General features: G+C 39.8%; 1 protein-coding gene across 3 annotated transcripts in view; it reads left to right on the top strand.

Annotated features, from left to right (window-relative positions):
• PRKDC (protein kinase, DNA-activated, catalytic subunit) overlaps positions 1–13,419 on the top strand; it is a 631,631-nt gene that overhangs the window by 317,446 nt on the left and 300,766 nt on the right. For all 3 annotated transcript variants that reach the window (XM_056521838.1, XM_056521836.1, XM_056521839.1), the window contains 2 exons: positions 5,008–5,211; positions 6,211–6,396. In XM_056521838.1, coding sequence (XP_056377813.1) covers positions 5,008–5,211; positions 6,211–6,396 — 390 coding nt within the window. The remainder of the gene's footprint in view (positions 1–5,007; positions 5,212–6,210; positions 6,397–13,419) is intronic.

The raw sequence follows: 13,419 nt of genomic DNA, 5'->3' as shown, positions 1-13,419 counted from the left end.
ATTCTGGAGTACTCTTTTAAGCAGGGGGACACAGCCGGGGCACTGCATGATTTGAGTCCATGGTGGCGTAGTGTGTTACTGATGGAAGCCTTTGTTACTTTGGTCCCAGCTCTCTGCAGGTCATTCACTAGGTCCCCTGTGTGGTTTTGGGATTTTTTTCTCACCGTTCTTGTGATCATTTTGACACCATGGGGTGAGATCTTGCGTGGAGACCCAGGTTGAGGGAGATTAACAGTGGTCTTGCATGTCTTCCATTCTCTAATTATTGCTCCCACGGTTGATTTCTTCACACCAAGCTTCTTGCCTATTGCAGATTCAGTCTTCCCAGCCTGGTGCAGGTCTACAATTTTGTTTCAGGTGTCCTTCGACAGCTCTTTGGTGTTGGACATAGTGGAGTTTGGAGTGTGACTGTTTGAGGTTGAGGTTTTATACTGATAACAAGTTCATAGAGGTGCCATTAATACAGGTAACGAGTGAAGGACAGAGGAGACTCTTAAAGAAGTTGTTACAGGTCCATGAGAGCCAGAAATCTTGCTTGTTTGTAGGTGACCAAATACTTATTTTCCACCATAATTTGCACATAAATTCTTTAAAAATCAGACAATGTGATATTATGGATTTTTTTTCTCATTATGTCTCTCATAGTTGAGGTATACCCATGATAAAAAGATGAGAGGTCTGTAATTTTCAAGTGGGAGAACTTGCACAATTGGTGGCTGACTAAATACTTTTTTGACCCACTGTACGTCCTGATGGACTGCGACATAACGCACCAGGACGTACATTAACTTCATGCATGAAAGGTCCCGGCTGCTATCAGCATCCAGGAACCCTCCAGTAATAGTGGACATCAGTGATCGCACTGATGTCCGCCAGTAACCTCTCTGGCACGATCTCGGCAATCAGATCAGCCAAGATAGTGGATGGAGGCCTCTGCCCACTGATCAATGATCCATTCCTATGCATAGCACTGAACAGTATTAGCAATTTAATGATTGCTATTAATAGTCCCCTATGTGGACATAAAAAGTTTAAAATAAATGTTTAAAAAAGTTAAAATATCCCCTCCCCCCAATAAAAACTTAAATTGGCAAAATTACTGCTTTTTTGTCATATTGCATTCCAAAGAAATTTTCATAAAAAGTGATTAAAAAGTCAAATATATACGAAAGTAGTACCAAAAAAACCTACAGATCATGGCACAAAAAAAAGCCCTCATGCATCACCATAAATGTAAAAATGAGAAAGTTATATGTGGTCAAAATAGGGCAATATTAACCCCTTAAGGACACTTTTAGGGCAATTTTATATTTGCATTTTTGTTTGTTCCTCATAACTCTTTTATATTTCCATCCACAGACCTATATGAGGGCTTTTTTTTGCAAGTCCAATTGTCCTTTGTAATGACATTACTCATTTTACCAAAAAATGTATGGCAAAACCAAAAATATATTATTCGTGTGGGGAAATTGAAAAGAAAACAGCAATTTAGCAAATTTTTTTTCACACTGTACGTTTTTTGGTAAAAATTTTGTTTTCTTTTTTCTGTGGGTCAATATAATTAAAGTGATACAGAGTAGTAGATACAGGTATTGGCACAACTAATCTAGTGCGCGTAACAAACCGGCAAGTCCGTTTAGGAAAGCACTGGTGTGGCAGGTAAGATATCAGAGTATGGAGGTGCTCAAATCCCACAAAAGAACGTAAGTAAATCAAAATATAAATAAGAAAGATGTTCGGGAAGCACTGACCAGTTCAGTGAAACAGCAATTCTTTTTCTCCTGAATTAAAAAGCAGCTATACAGGAGGAGGGAGCCACGAGCTGCACATCTCGTAACAATGAGAGGTGCAGCTCATGGCGTCGTCCTCCTGTATAGCTGCTTTTTAATGCACGAGAAATAAAGAATTGCAATTTCACTGAACTGGTGAGTGCCTCCCAAACCTCTTTCTTATTTATAATTAAAATACTTGTGTTTAGATACTTTTCTATTATTGTACTGCTTTTAAAAATTGCCCTATTTTGACCACCTATAACATTCTCATTTCTTTTACATGTAGGTCTGTATGAGGGCTCATTTTTGTGCCGTTATCTGTAGTCTTAATCTGTTCCACTTTTGCGTATATGTGACATTTTATTAACTTTTTATTTTATTTTGGAATGTGATGTGACAAAAAAGCAGCAATTTTGGACTTCTTGGAATTTTGGCTTGCGTCATATACAGGATGTAAATGTACAGCCTGGTGCGTTCATTTCCAGAAAACCAGAACGTACATTACTTACTAAACATGTCATTTTTACCATAAAGTGTACAGTGTCAAAATAAAACCCTCCAAAATTTGCAAAACTGCGGTTTTCTTTTCTACTTCCCCACACAAATAATAATTTTTAGTTTTTAAATTTTATGGAAAAATTTGTGATGTAACAAAATATAATTGGTTGTGCTAAAAACTAGCCCTCATAGGTCTGTGGATGGAAATATAAAAGAGTTAAGGCTCTTAGAAGGCGATGAGGAAAAAATTTACATGCAAAAACTGCCGGGACCCGTGGCTAATAGCGCGCAGCACTGATCGCGGTGCTGCATGCTCTTAACCCTTTAGACGCGGCGTTCAAAGTTGAAGTGAAAGTCTAAAGTGAAAGTAAAACAATGCCGGTTAGCTCAGGGAGCCGTTCGGGATCGCCGCGGCGAAATCGCAGAATCCCGAACAGCTTACATTACAGCCGTAGGGTCCCTACCTGCCTCCATGCTGTCCGATCGCCGAATGACTGCTCAGTGCCTGAGATTCCTATGAGAAACCACTGATCAGTGTTTATAGGTCCCTATGGGAGCTATAACATTGCAAAAAAAGTAGAAAAAAAAGTGAATAAAGATCATTTAACACCTTCCTTAATAAAAGTTTGAATTATCCCCTTTTCCCATTTAAAAAGAAAAAAACTGTAAATAAAAATACATATGTGGTATTGCCACGTGCGGAAATGTCCAAATTATAAAAATATATTGTTAATTAAACCGCATGGCTTATGCGCAAAAAAATTCCAAAGTCCAAAATAGTGCATTTTTGGTAACTTTTTATATCATGAAAAAATGAATAAAAAGTGATCAATAAGTCCTATCAATGCAAAAATGGTACAGCTAAAAACTTCAGATCATGACGCAAGAAATTGGCCCTCATACCGCCCCATACGCGGAAGAATAAAATAGTTATACGGGTCAGAAAATGACCATTTTAAACGTATACATTTTCCTGCATGTACTTATGATTTTTTCCAGAAGTACAAAAAATCAAGCTTATATAAGTAGGGTATCATTTTAGTCGTATGGACCTACAGAATAATGAGGTGGTGTCATTTTTACCAAAAAATGTACTGTGTAGAAACAGAAGCCCAGAAAAGTTACAAAATGGCGTTTTCTTTTTCAGTTTTTTTCTCACAATGATTTTTCCATTTTGCTGTAGATTTTTGGGTAAAATGACTGATGTCATTACAAAGTAGAATTGGTGGCGCAAAAAAAATAAGCCATCATTTGGATTATTAGGTGCAAAATTGAGTTATGATTTTTTAAAGGTAAGGAGGAAAAAACCAAAATGCAAAAACAGAAAAACCCCGGGTCCTTGAGGGGTTAAGGTCAAAATAGGCTATGTTCACACGGCTGAATTTCCAAGACGGTGCATATCCTATCGGTTCTAACGTCTGCTCGAACATTCAGTTGTGCGGAATGTCCACCCGTATTTTCTAGGTGGACATTCTGCCCTCTTTCAGCAATGTGAACATGGCCTAACAGAGAGGATCTCTGAACTTCAATCGTACCAGACAGGGAGGGAAGGGGGAACAAAGTGACAAGCGATGCTGCAACTCAAGAAGCTTGGTCTTGCCTCCTCTATACTTGCTACCTTTGTAAAAATGAGATTTGTCTGCGTTACTGGTATGTAATTTTTACATGTAGTGTCTTTCATCTGTGTAAAAATATTTCAGGCAGTGTCCACCTGATTGTGACATGTATTTTAACTTAAAATTCCTATTGAGTATAATGGGATTTCCACAACTTTTTTCACTCTTGGTGATTTTCGGATCTGTATTGGACGTTACTATAAGAGTTAACATGTCTGTTCATTTTGCAGAATCTGAGCGCAAAATTCCATCGAAATCAATAGAGCTAGAAATCCACTACAACTCTGCTACATTTTATGCTACATAAGCTCCAGTTCTGCTTAATTTCTACCTTATTTCTGCTTTATTTCGGCATGGAGCAGAAAGAGGATTTCAGTGAGGAAATGTTCCTAGTAATTTTTCAAAGGGCCAATTCACATGGCAGAACATCCACCCGGTGGACATTTGGTGTGCAGCAGGTGCTGACAGAACCAGTCAGCACTAGGACTGCTTCAATATGTGCAGTCTACATTTACTCCAATGCATATCTTAGTGAATTTTGCCAAAAGGATATTCATTCTGTTCATGTTCATTCTTCCATGGAGACCCAATTAGAATTTCCGTGACAGAATTTTCATGTGCCCTAATGTGGATTTTCTGCTGTGTGAATGGATAATACGGGTGTGAACAACTCATTTGGTGAATGTAAGTTGACAAACAAAATATTTTAAAACTTAAAAATCGACCGCAGTTTGCAGCAGTAAAATGTGGTTAAAATTTTAGGTTATTCATGTCTATCTTTTTTCTTTTTCTCTGCAAAAGAGCAAATACTGTATGTACTGTTTGGTTATGTGTATCGATTCTGCCCTTGATCCCTGCTGTATAAATTCTGCAGCCTCAGAGCTCCCTTTTATGAACCAGAGTGGAGACACACAGCTCTTGATATAACGGACCCGAGCTGCCCACATATTATAGTTTGACCTATTTTGAATATTCGATTGCGGCCACTGCAAAGAAAGATAAATTGAATCAGAAAAGTAGGTTGTCTTTAAAAACCTTAAATTGGGTTGTCTCTCAAACTGATATAAAAAAATCAGTTTAAGAGTTTGCTCTACTAAATTTAAATTGTATTTTGTTTTTAGTGTGAAGAACTTGTAAGCCTGTTGCTGAACACAGTGGTTTTAACAGTGTCATTGCCTGGAAGTTCTCAGAGAAACTTTATCAATTTCTCTCATGGAGAGTATTTCTACAATTTGTTTTCTGAAACTATTAACAGTGAACTGTTGAAGAACTTGGACACTGTTGTGCCATATCTGCTCAGGTCCTCTACGGAAAACCCCAAAATGGTAACCATAGTGATAGAAGATTACTAGTGTCTGGATAGATCACACAATACATACAGTAATATAATATAATATAAATTCTTTTTTTTTTTTATTGATACTAAATTAACCTTGGTGCCATTTATTAAAGTGCATCTATTAACATTTTTGTGGTAGTAAATCTGCTGACAGCCCTAAATAGTCACAGGGAAACGTATACATGGCTGTGTTCTTGGTCATGTACTTTGCACGACTGACACCCCATTTTAATGTCCTATGTTGGCTATTGAGGGCTACTGAGGGTAGTTTTTCTACCACTATACTGCTTACAGATGCACTTCAAGACTGGCATTTGAGATACTAGCCTTAATAAAATAATCTTTTTATTTTTTTATTACACTTAAGTGGCCAAAGCTTCTTAATATAGTTGTTGTACCTCATGTGCCTGTGTGCCAGGCTTAGAAATCTACACCAGCTTTGAGCTGAAATAGGTTTTAGACATAAATTACACCAATTTATAGTGGAAGTTATGATAAACCTTCCAGGGCATGAGAGGCCATATCCCTCCGGCGAAGCTCAGCTCACTTATCACTATAGTAGTGTGGTGGTTTACCAAAATAATTTGCACATTTTTGTGCCAAAAACTGCCTTGCACAAACATTTTCAGCTTTTTGATGTCTGGCATACAATATTGATATGTTACTCCTTATATTGTTTAATTTTTCTATTTATTCACTTTAAATGGTATGGACAAATATTTTAGTAAACAAAAGTATCAGATCTACACACTGGTAAATTATTCCATAAGATATTTGACTTTTTTGTTATTAGTCTAAGAAATTTCATTCAGTTTAAGAAAATCCAAGCAATGGAGTAATAGTTAGCAATTGTAATTAAAGTTACACATCGTAATCAAAGTATAGCATGTTCGACATTATAGTTGTCATATTTCTTACTTTTTTATTCCTTAGTCCACTGGAAATATTTGATGAATATTTTTTATGTTTGTTTTTTCCTGTAAAGGTGAGCTCTGTCTTAAATGGAATGCTTGATCAAAGCTTTAGACAGCGATCGGTTCAGAAACAGCAAGGTACACGATTGGTGAATGCTGTGCTTAAAAATTGGATGAAACTGGAGAGCTGGTGGGCCACAGATTCTTCTCCAGAGAACAAAATGGCAGTGCTAACGTTACTTGCCAAAGTACTACAGGTATTGATCACCCTAGTATTTCCTGAATCTTTGTTTGCCGTTAGTAATTGAGCTGTTGGATTTTTGTGGCGCCCTTTATAATGCTTTTTATGTAAGTACAGTGGTTTCTCAAGTTACATTAATTTCAACATGTTTTTTTCTGCACCATTTTAACTTAAAACCTTGCTCAGCATACAATGCCACAGGCAGACTAGATATGACATTCACATGTGAATGGACAAACAATTAGACCAGTAAGCATATGCATTTCACTGTTAAAGCATCTGTAATACTAGCACATGCACAGATTGGCTGTCAAGTAGCTCCTCCTTACATCACAGTGCAGATTTGCACTGCAGTTTTATTTTTTGTTTTTCTTGTATACAGGACCAAGAAGAAGAAGAACTTGTTGTCTATGTATATATCTATAAGTTATTTGTAACTAATTGAAACCATTTCTGGTTTGACATTTAAGACTTTAGAACCAATCACAAGTTTTCCCATATAGTTTTGGTCTCAAAATGCAATATTACAAAATTACAATGGTTGTCCTGCAACTTCACTATTGCCTGGATTATTGTAGTAAATGTATCTATCGTGTTACTATATTTTTTTTTTGTAATATTGTTTTACAGTTCGACCATATTTTTTTACATTTGACTAATTAATTGCATCTAATTTCTTCCCTATACTTTATTATGTTACCAATTTTAAATGGACATTGTCATAATAAAAAAAAACTTTTGATATGTTGTAGAGATCATAAGAACAAGCCAGAAGTGTGCATTAAATTTGTTCTCTCCCAGCACGAGGTGTAGCCTGGACTGTTGTCATGTCTATGGGGCTATCCAGTCTTTATTAGCCCCTAACTAAAAAAACAATTAACATGTTGGGGCGGGGCTATGACGTCATGAGCTCCCAGCGCCGGCTCCAGTGCTCGTACAGTTTGTTCCAGACGCTGAGCAGCAGAGTACTCCTTTAACCCCTTAACGACCACGGACGTTAATGTACGTCCTGGTTTGGTGGTACTTCGCGCACCAGGAAGTACATTTACGTCCTGTTTATGACCGCGAGCATCAGAACGGTGCTCGCGTAATACACAGCAGGTTCTGGCTGCTAGCAGCAGCCTGGGACCCGCCGGTAATGGCAGACATCCGTGATCGCGCGGATGTCCTCCATTAACCCCTCATTTACTGTGATCAACACAGATCACGGCATCTGCGGCAATACGGTACTTTAAATGGATGATCGGATCGCCTGCAGCGCTGCCGTGGCCATCCGATCATCCAGCATGGCAGCCGGAGGTTCCCTCACCTGTCTCCGGCTGTCTCCCGGGGTCTTCTGCTCTGGTCTGAGCAGAAGATCATTGATAATACTGATCGGTGCTATGTCCTATGCATAGCACTGAACAGTATTAGCAATCAAATGATTACTATAGATAGTCCCCTATGGGGACCTAAAAAGTGTAAAAAAATAAATAAATAAATAAAAAAAAAGTGAAAAATCCCCTCCCACAATAAAAATTTTAATTGTCCGTTTTTCCCATTTTACCCCCAAAAAGTTTAATTTTTTTAATAAACATATTTGGTATCGCTGCGTGGGCAATTTTAGATTACCGGTACTGATTTTGTACAAAAAGTTTAATTTTTTTTGTTTTTAAAGCGGTAGCCATGGGTATCATTTTAATCGTATTGACCCACAGAATAAAAAACACGTCATTTTTACCGTAAAGTGTACAGCGTGCAAACAAAACCCTCCAAAATGTGCAAAATTTCGTCCCTTAAAAAATTTTTTTTTAGTTTGCCGTACATTTTACGGTAAAACGAGTGGTTTCATTACAAAGTACAATTGGTCATGCAGAAAACAAGCCCTTTTATATGGGTCTATAGATGGAAATATAAGAGTTATGGATTTTAGTAGGCGAGGAGGAAAAAACAAAAACGCAAAAATAAAATTGGCCTGGTCCTTAAATGGGCACTGTCACCAACTTTATTTTTTTTCATATGTTGTAGTACTTATGTACTACAACATATCTCTAATATACTTTTATTTTAATTTTTTTTTTATCATTAAAAAGGTTTAATTTACATTTAAAAACCGGCTACTGAAAAAGGACTGATTTTGGAGTGGCAATCAGTCCTTTTTTAGTTAGGCTTCACTCGCTCCATGCCTGTCAATCAGTCAGGCAGGAGCGAGCGCATTGGCTCCCCGGCCACTGGCTGGGAGGCCACTCCTCCCGCACATCGCTGCCGCAGCCTCGTTGCCGCCGCTGTCCCTGCACGCCCGCTGCCGGACTCTGCAGTAACTGCAAGTGTAATGAGGGAACGGGGTTTGGGGGAGGAGGGAACGGGCTAGTGCCGTAGCGGCGCGGGGGGCGCAAACGGGCTAGCAAAAGAAAAAAAATAGGATGGTGGGAGCTACCCTTTAAAGGAAAACTGTAAGATATTTTCTCCTTCACTATCCACAGGTACTGCTGGATATTGGGGGAGACGCTGATTAAAACGAGCCCTACCTTGGTCGGATCCACTCGGCCGTTCCCCCGCCTCGTAACTGGCACGGGCGGGGCTTCTGCGCTTAACTGGCACTGACGTCAGCGCCGCTTATGAATATACATACCCCCTCCCTCCAATTAGGAGCGGCAAAGAGAGGGAGAGCTGGAGGGAGCGGGATGAATATTCATAAGCGGCACTGATGTCGGTGCCAGTTAAGCACAGAAGCCTCGCCCGTGCCAGTTAAACTACAATTGCGGGAGAACAGCCGGGTGGATCCGACCAAGGTACGGCTCGTTTTAATCAGCGTCTCCCGCACTATCCATCAGTACCTGTGGATAGTGCGGGAGAAAATATCTGACCATTTTCCTTTAAGGTTAAAATGGGTTTGGTCCTTAAGGGGTTAAGTACCAGGCCAATTTAATTTTTGTGTTTTGGTTGTTTCCTCCTTGCCTTCTAAAATACATAACTCTTTTATATTTCCTTCCACAGACCCATATGGCAGGCTTGTTTTTTGCGAGACCAATTGTACTTTGTAATGACTCCTCTCATTCTACCATAAAATGTACGGTAAACCTAAAAAAAAATTGTGTGGGGAAATTTTAATGAAACCACTTTTTTTTTTATAGGATTTAGTTTTCACGTTGTACACTTTACGTTAAAAATTACATGTTTTTTTTAATTCAGTGGATCAATATTATTAAAGGCTATTTTTTTTGCCATCACTTTTGTGTATATGTGACTTTTTGACCACTTTTTATAAAAAATTTTGTGAATATCATGTGACCAAAAAAGCAGCAATTTTGGACTATGCATATGCATAGCACTGATTAGTATTATGGGCGATCTTCTGTTCTGGTCGGCTGGAAGGCTAGAAGGCAGATCAGAGCAGAAGATCTCGGGAGAGCGGCGGAGGCAGGTGAGGGGACCCCAGTACGCCCTATGGTGATGCCGCGGGCGATCAGATCATCCATTACAGTAGCCACACTGCTGCAGATGCTGTGATCTGTATAGATCACGGCATCTGAGGGGTTAATGGTGGACATCAGCGCTTTAGCAGCTGCTCCGGTGCTTGGGTCAGGTACAGGATGTAAATGTACAGTACATCCTGGTGCACGAAGTACCAGCACATCATAGTGTACATTTACATCCATTGTCCCTAAGTCAGTGGTTCTTAACCTGGGTTTGATCAAACCCCAGGGGTTCGGTGGGGGAGGTCGCAACAGGACAGGCAAACCAAGTAATTGGCCCCGAGCAGAGCCGGGGTTTGCCCCTCCTGTAGCGACGGGGCAATCCCCCCCCCCCCCCCATCACTTAGAGAAGGAGGAAGACACGCGCTGGCCAGCTTGGTAAGTGACCAGCGGCACATCATCTTCGGTGCTGCGACCTCCGGTCTTGAGACCTACTGCTATAGCCGAAGCGGTGGTCGGAGCACTGAAGTGGGCAGTACTCAAGCATACAGCCTCTAGCCATACACTGTATATGGCTGGAGGCTGTATGTCTGTGGGGGAACACTGCCTACATCAGTTGTCTTCAACCTGTGGACCTCCAGATGTTGCAAAACTACAACTCCCAGCTGGGAGTTGTAGTTTTGCAACATCTGGAGGTCCGCAGGTTGAAGACCACTGGCCTACATAATGTGGAGGAACACTGCCTGCCTAATGTGGAGGAACACTGCCTGCCTAATGTGGGGGGAACACTGCCTGCCTAATGACATGAGAGTGGCACTTGCCAAGGTAAAGCCGCACATTTCTGAACTGGTGTCTGAAAGACAACAGCAGAAGTCACACTGATTTGTGGTAAATATTTATTATGTTTTAGTTTTTGTGTGAAAATCATGTTTTCATGGTTTTGTTCTTTGTTCTTAATGGTTTGTTCATTTTGTGCACCAATATATAAATATATACTTAAAAATATACCTCCCGTGTTTTGAATTTGAAAAAATCATATTTTATTTTTCCAATTAAGAGGGTTCAGTGAATGCGCATATGAAACTGGTGGGGTTCAGTACCTCCAACAAGGTTAAGAATCACTGCCCTAAGGGGTTAAATGTCAAATTGAAAAGTAGTCAGAGAGATAATAATAACAGAGACAATAAAATAGCCATGTTAGACAAATACTTATGTCCCACAACAGCCTGTGTATTACATAAAAGTATTAATCTTATATACTGTAAGATATAAATAATAAAATGTAATAGTTTAGTATAACTATATCACTTTCAATGTATAGCTTGAGATATACTTAATGCAAAAATGTATATGCTTCTTGGTCTGCTGTGTCCTATAGTCTGCCAAACTTTGGTATCAAATGAAAAGTAATAATCTTTGTCAACAGGATTTTGTGAATAAAGAGAGGTTAGGTGTAGGACACCTCTTACCCTTTTGTAGTTTGGGCTGTTTAAGCCAATGTTTTATAGTTCATTGGATACGCTCGGACCAAGCAGATGAGCCAGCAGATATTATCCCGTGCATGGAGCTCTGGTGTACGTCCGCAGCGCAGTTCTCTGTATAAGTTCTAGTGATGCGCAGTGCAGGGGTGAATTCCTGCTTGCGATGTGAGCCTAGACAATGATGTCTCTAGGGCTTGTGGTGTCCGGTATGGTACGGGGTCTGTGCAGTGACAAGTGATTTCCCCATCCAGTTCTCTGGTAATACCTGCTGTGCAGGTTTGGGAGGGTGACCTCCTCATGGTTTGTGGCAGGAATCCTGATTTGTAATCAGAGGCTGAGTGATATCAGTAATATATTTACCCTTAGCTGTACGCGTTTCAGGATAAGAATCCTTTCCTCAGCAGCTTCAAATGGATTTAAAAGTAAGCTTACTTTTAAATCCATTTGAAGCTGCCGAGGAAAGGATTCTTATCCTGAAATGCGTACAGCTAAGGGTTAAAGGGGTACTCCGGTGAAAACCTTTTTTCTTTAAAATCAACTGGTGGCAGAAAGTTAAGCATATTTGTAAATTACTTCTATTAAAAAGTCTTAATCCTTCCTGTACTTATTAGCTGCTGAATACTACAGAGGAAATTCTTTTCTTTTTGGAATGCTCTCTGATGACATCACGAGCACAGTTCTCTCTGCTGACGTTATTATAATAATAATAACGCTTTATTTCTTATTGTCCTTTGAACCCAAGTCCCCAGCACTGCAAGGCAGCAGTGCTAACCACTGAGCCACCATGCTGCCCTTAGCATTCATCTGCTATGCACGGTTGCTAAAATGGACAGAGATGTCAGCAGAGAGCACTGTGCTCGTGATGTCATCAGTGTTCCAAAAAGAAAGGAATTTCCTCTGTAGCATTCAGCAGCTAATAAGTACTGGAAGGATTAAGATTTTATAATAGAAGTAATTTACAAATATGTTTAACTTTCTGCCACCAGTTGATTTAAAAGAAAAAGGTTTTCACCAGAGTACCCCTTTAATATCCCACTGATATCACTCAGCCAGTGATTACAAACCAGGATTCCCATCACAAATCACGAAGAGGTAAAAGGAAAAAAAAGTCCCCCAAAATTTGTAACACAATTTCTCCTGAATACGAAAATACCCCATATGTGGGCGGAAAATGCTCTGGGGACGCACAACAAGGCTCAGGAATGAGAGCGCACATTTGAGGCCTAAATTGGTGATTTGCACAGGGGTGGCTGATTTTACAGCGTTTCTGACACAAACGCAAAAAAATAAATACCCACGTGTGACCCCATTTTGGAAACTAAACCCCTCACGCAATGTAACAAGTGGTATAGTGAGCCTTAACACCCAGCAGGTGTATGACAAATTTTCGTTAAAGTTGGATGGGAAAATGAAAAAAAAAAAAAAAATGTTAACTAAAATGCTGGTGTTACCCTAAATTTTTCATTTTCACTTGGGAAAATAGGAAAAAAAGCCCCTCAAAATTTGTAACCCCATTTCTTATGAGTAAGAACATACTCCATATGTGGATGTAAAGTGCTCTGCAGGTGAACTACAATGCTCAGAAGAGAAAGAGCGCCATTGGGCTTTTAGACAGAAAATGTTTCCAGAATTGAAGGCCATGTGTGTTTACAAAGCCCCCATAGTGCCAGAACAATGGACCCCCCCCCCCACATGTGACCCCATTTTGGAAACTACACACCTTACGTAATATATTAAAGGGTACAGTGAGCATTTACGCCCCACAGGTGTCTGACAGATTTCTGGATCAGCTGTCCGTGAAAATGAAAAATTTAATTTTTCATTTGCTTAGCCAATTGTTCCAAAGACCTGTCAGACGCCAGTGGGGTGTAAATGCTCACTGCACCCCTTAATAAATACTGTCAGGGGTGTAGTTTCCAAAATGGGGTCACATGTGGGGGGGTCCACTGTTTGGCACCACGGGGGGCTTTGTAAACGCACATGGCCCCCCAACTTCTATTCCAACCAAATTCTTTCTCCAAAAGATTGATGGCGCTCCTTCTCTTCTGAGCATTGTAGTTCGCCAGCAAAGCACTTGACATCAACACATGGGGTATTTCCATACTCAGAAGAAATGGGGTTACAAATTTTGGGGGGCATTTTCTCCTATTAACCCATGTAAAA

The sequence above is a fragment of the Hyla sarda genome, chromosome 5 (genome assembly GCF_029499605.1).
Source record: "Hyla sarda isolate aHylSar1 chromosome 5, aHylSar1.hap1, whole genome shotgun sequence".
Taxonomy (NCBI): domain Eukaryota; kingdom Metazoa; phylum Chordata; class Amphibia; order Anura; family Hylidae; genus Hyla; species Hyla sarda.
This window is presented reverse-complemented; position numbering and strand designations above follow the sequence as displayed.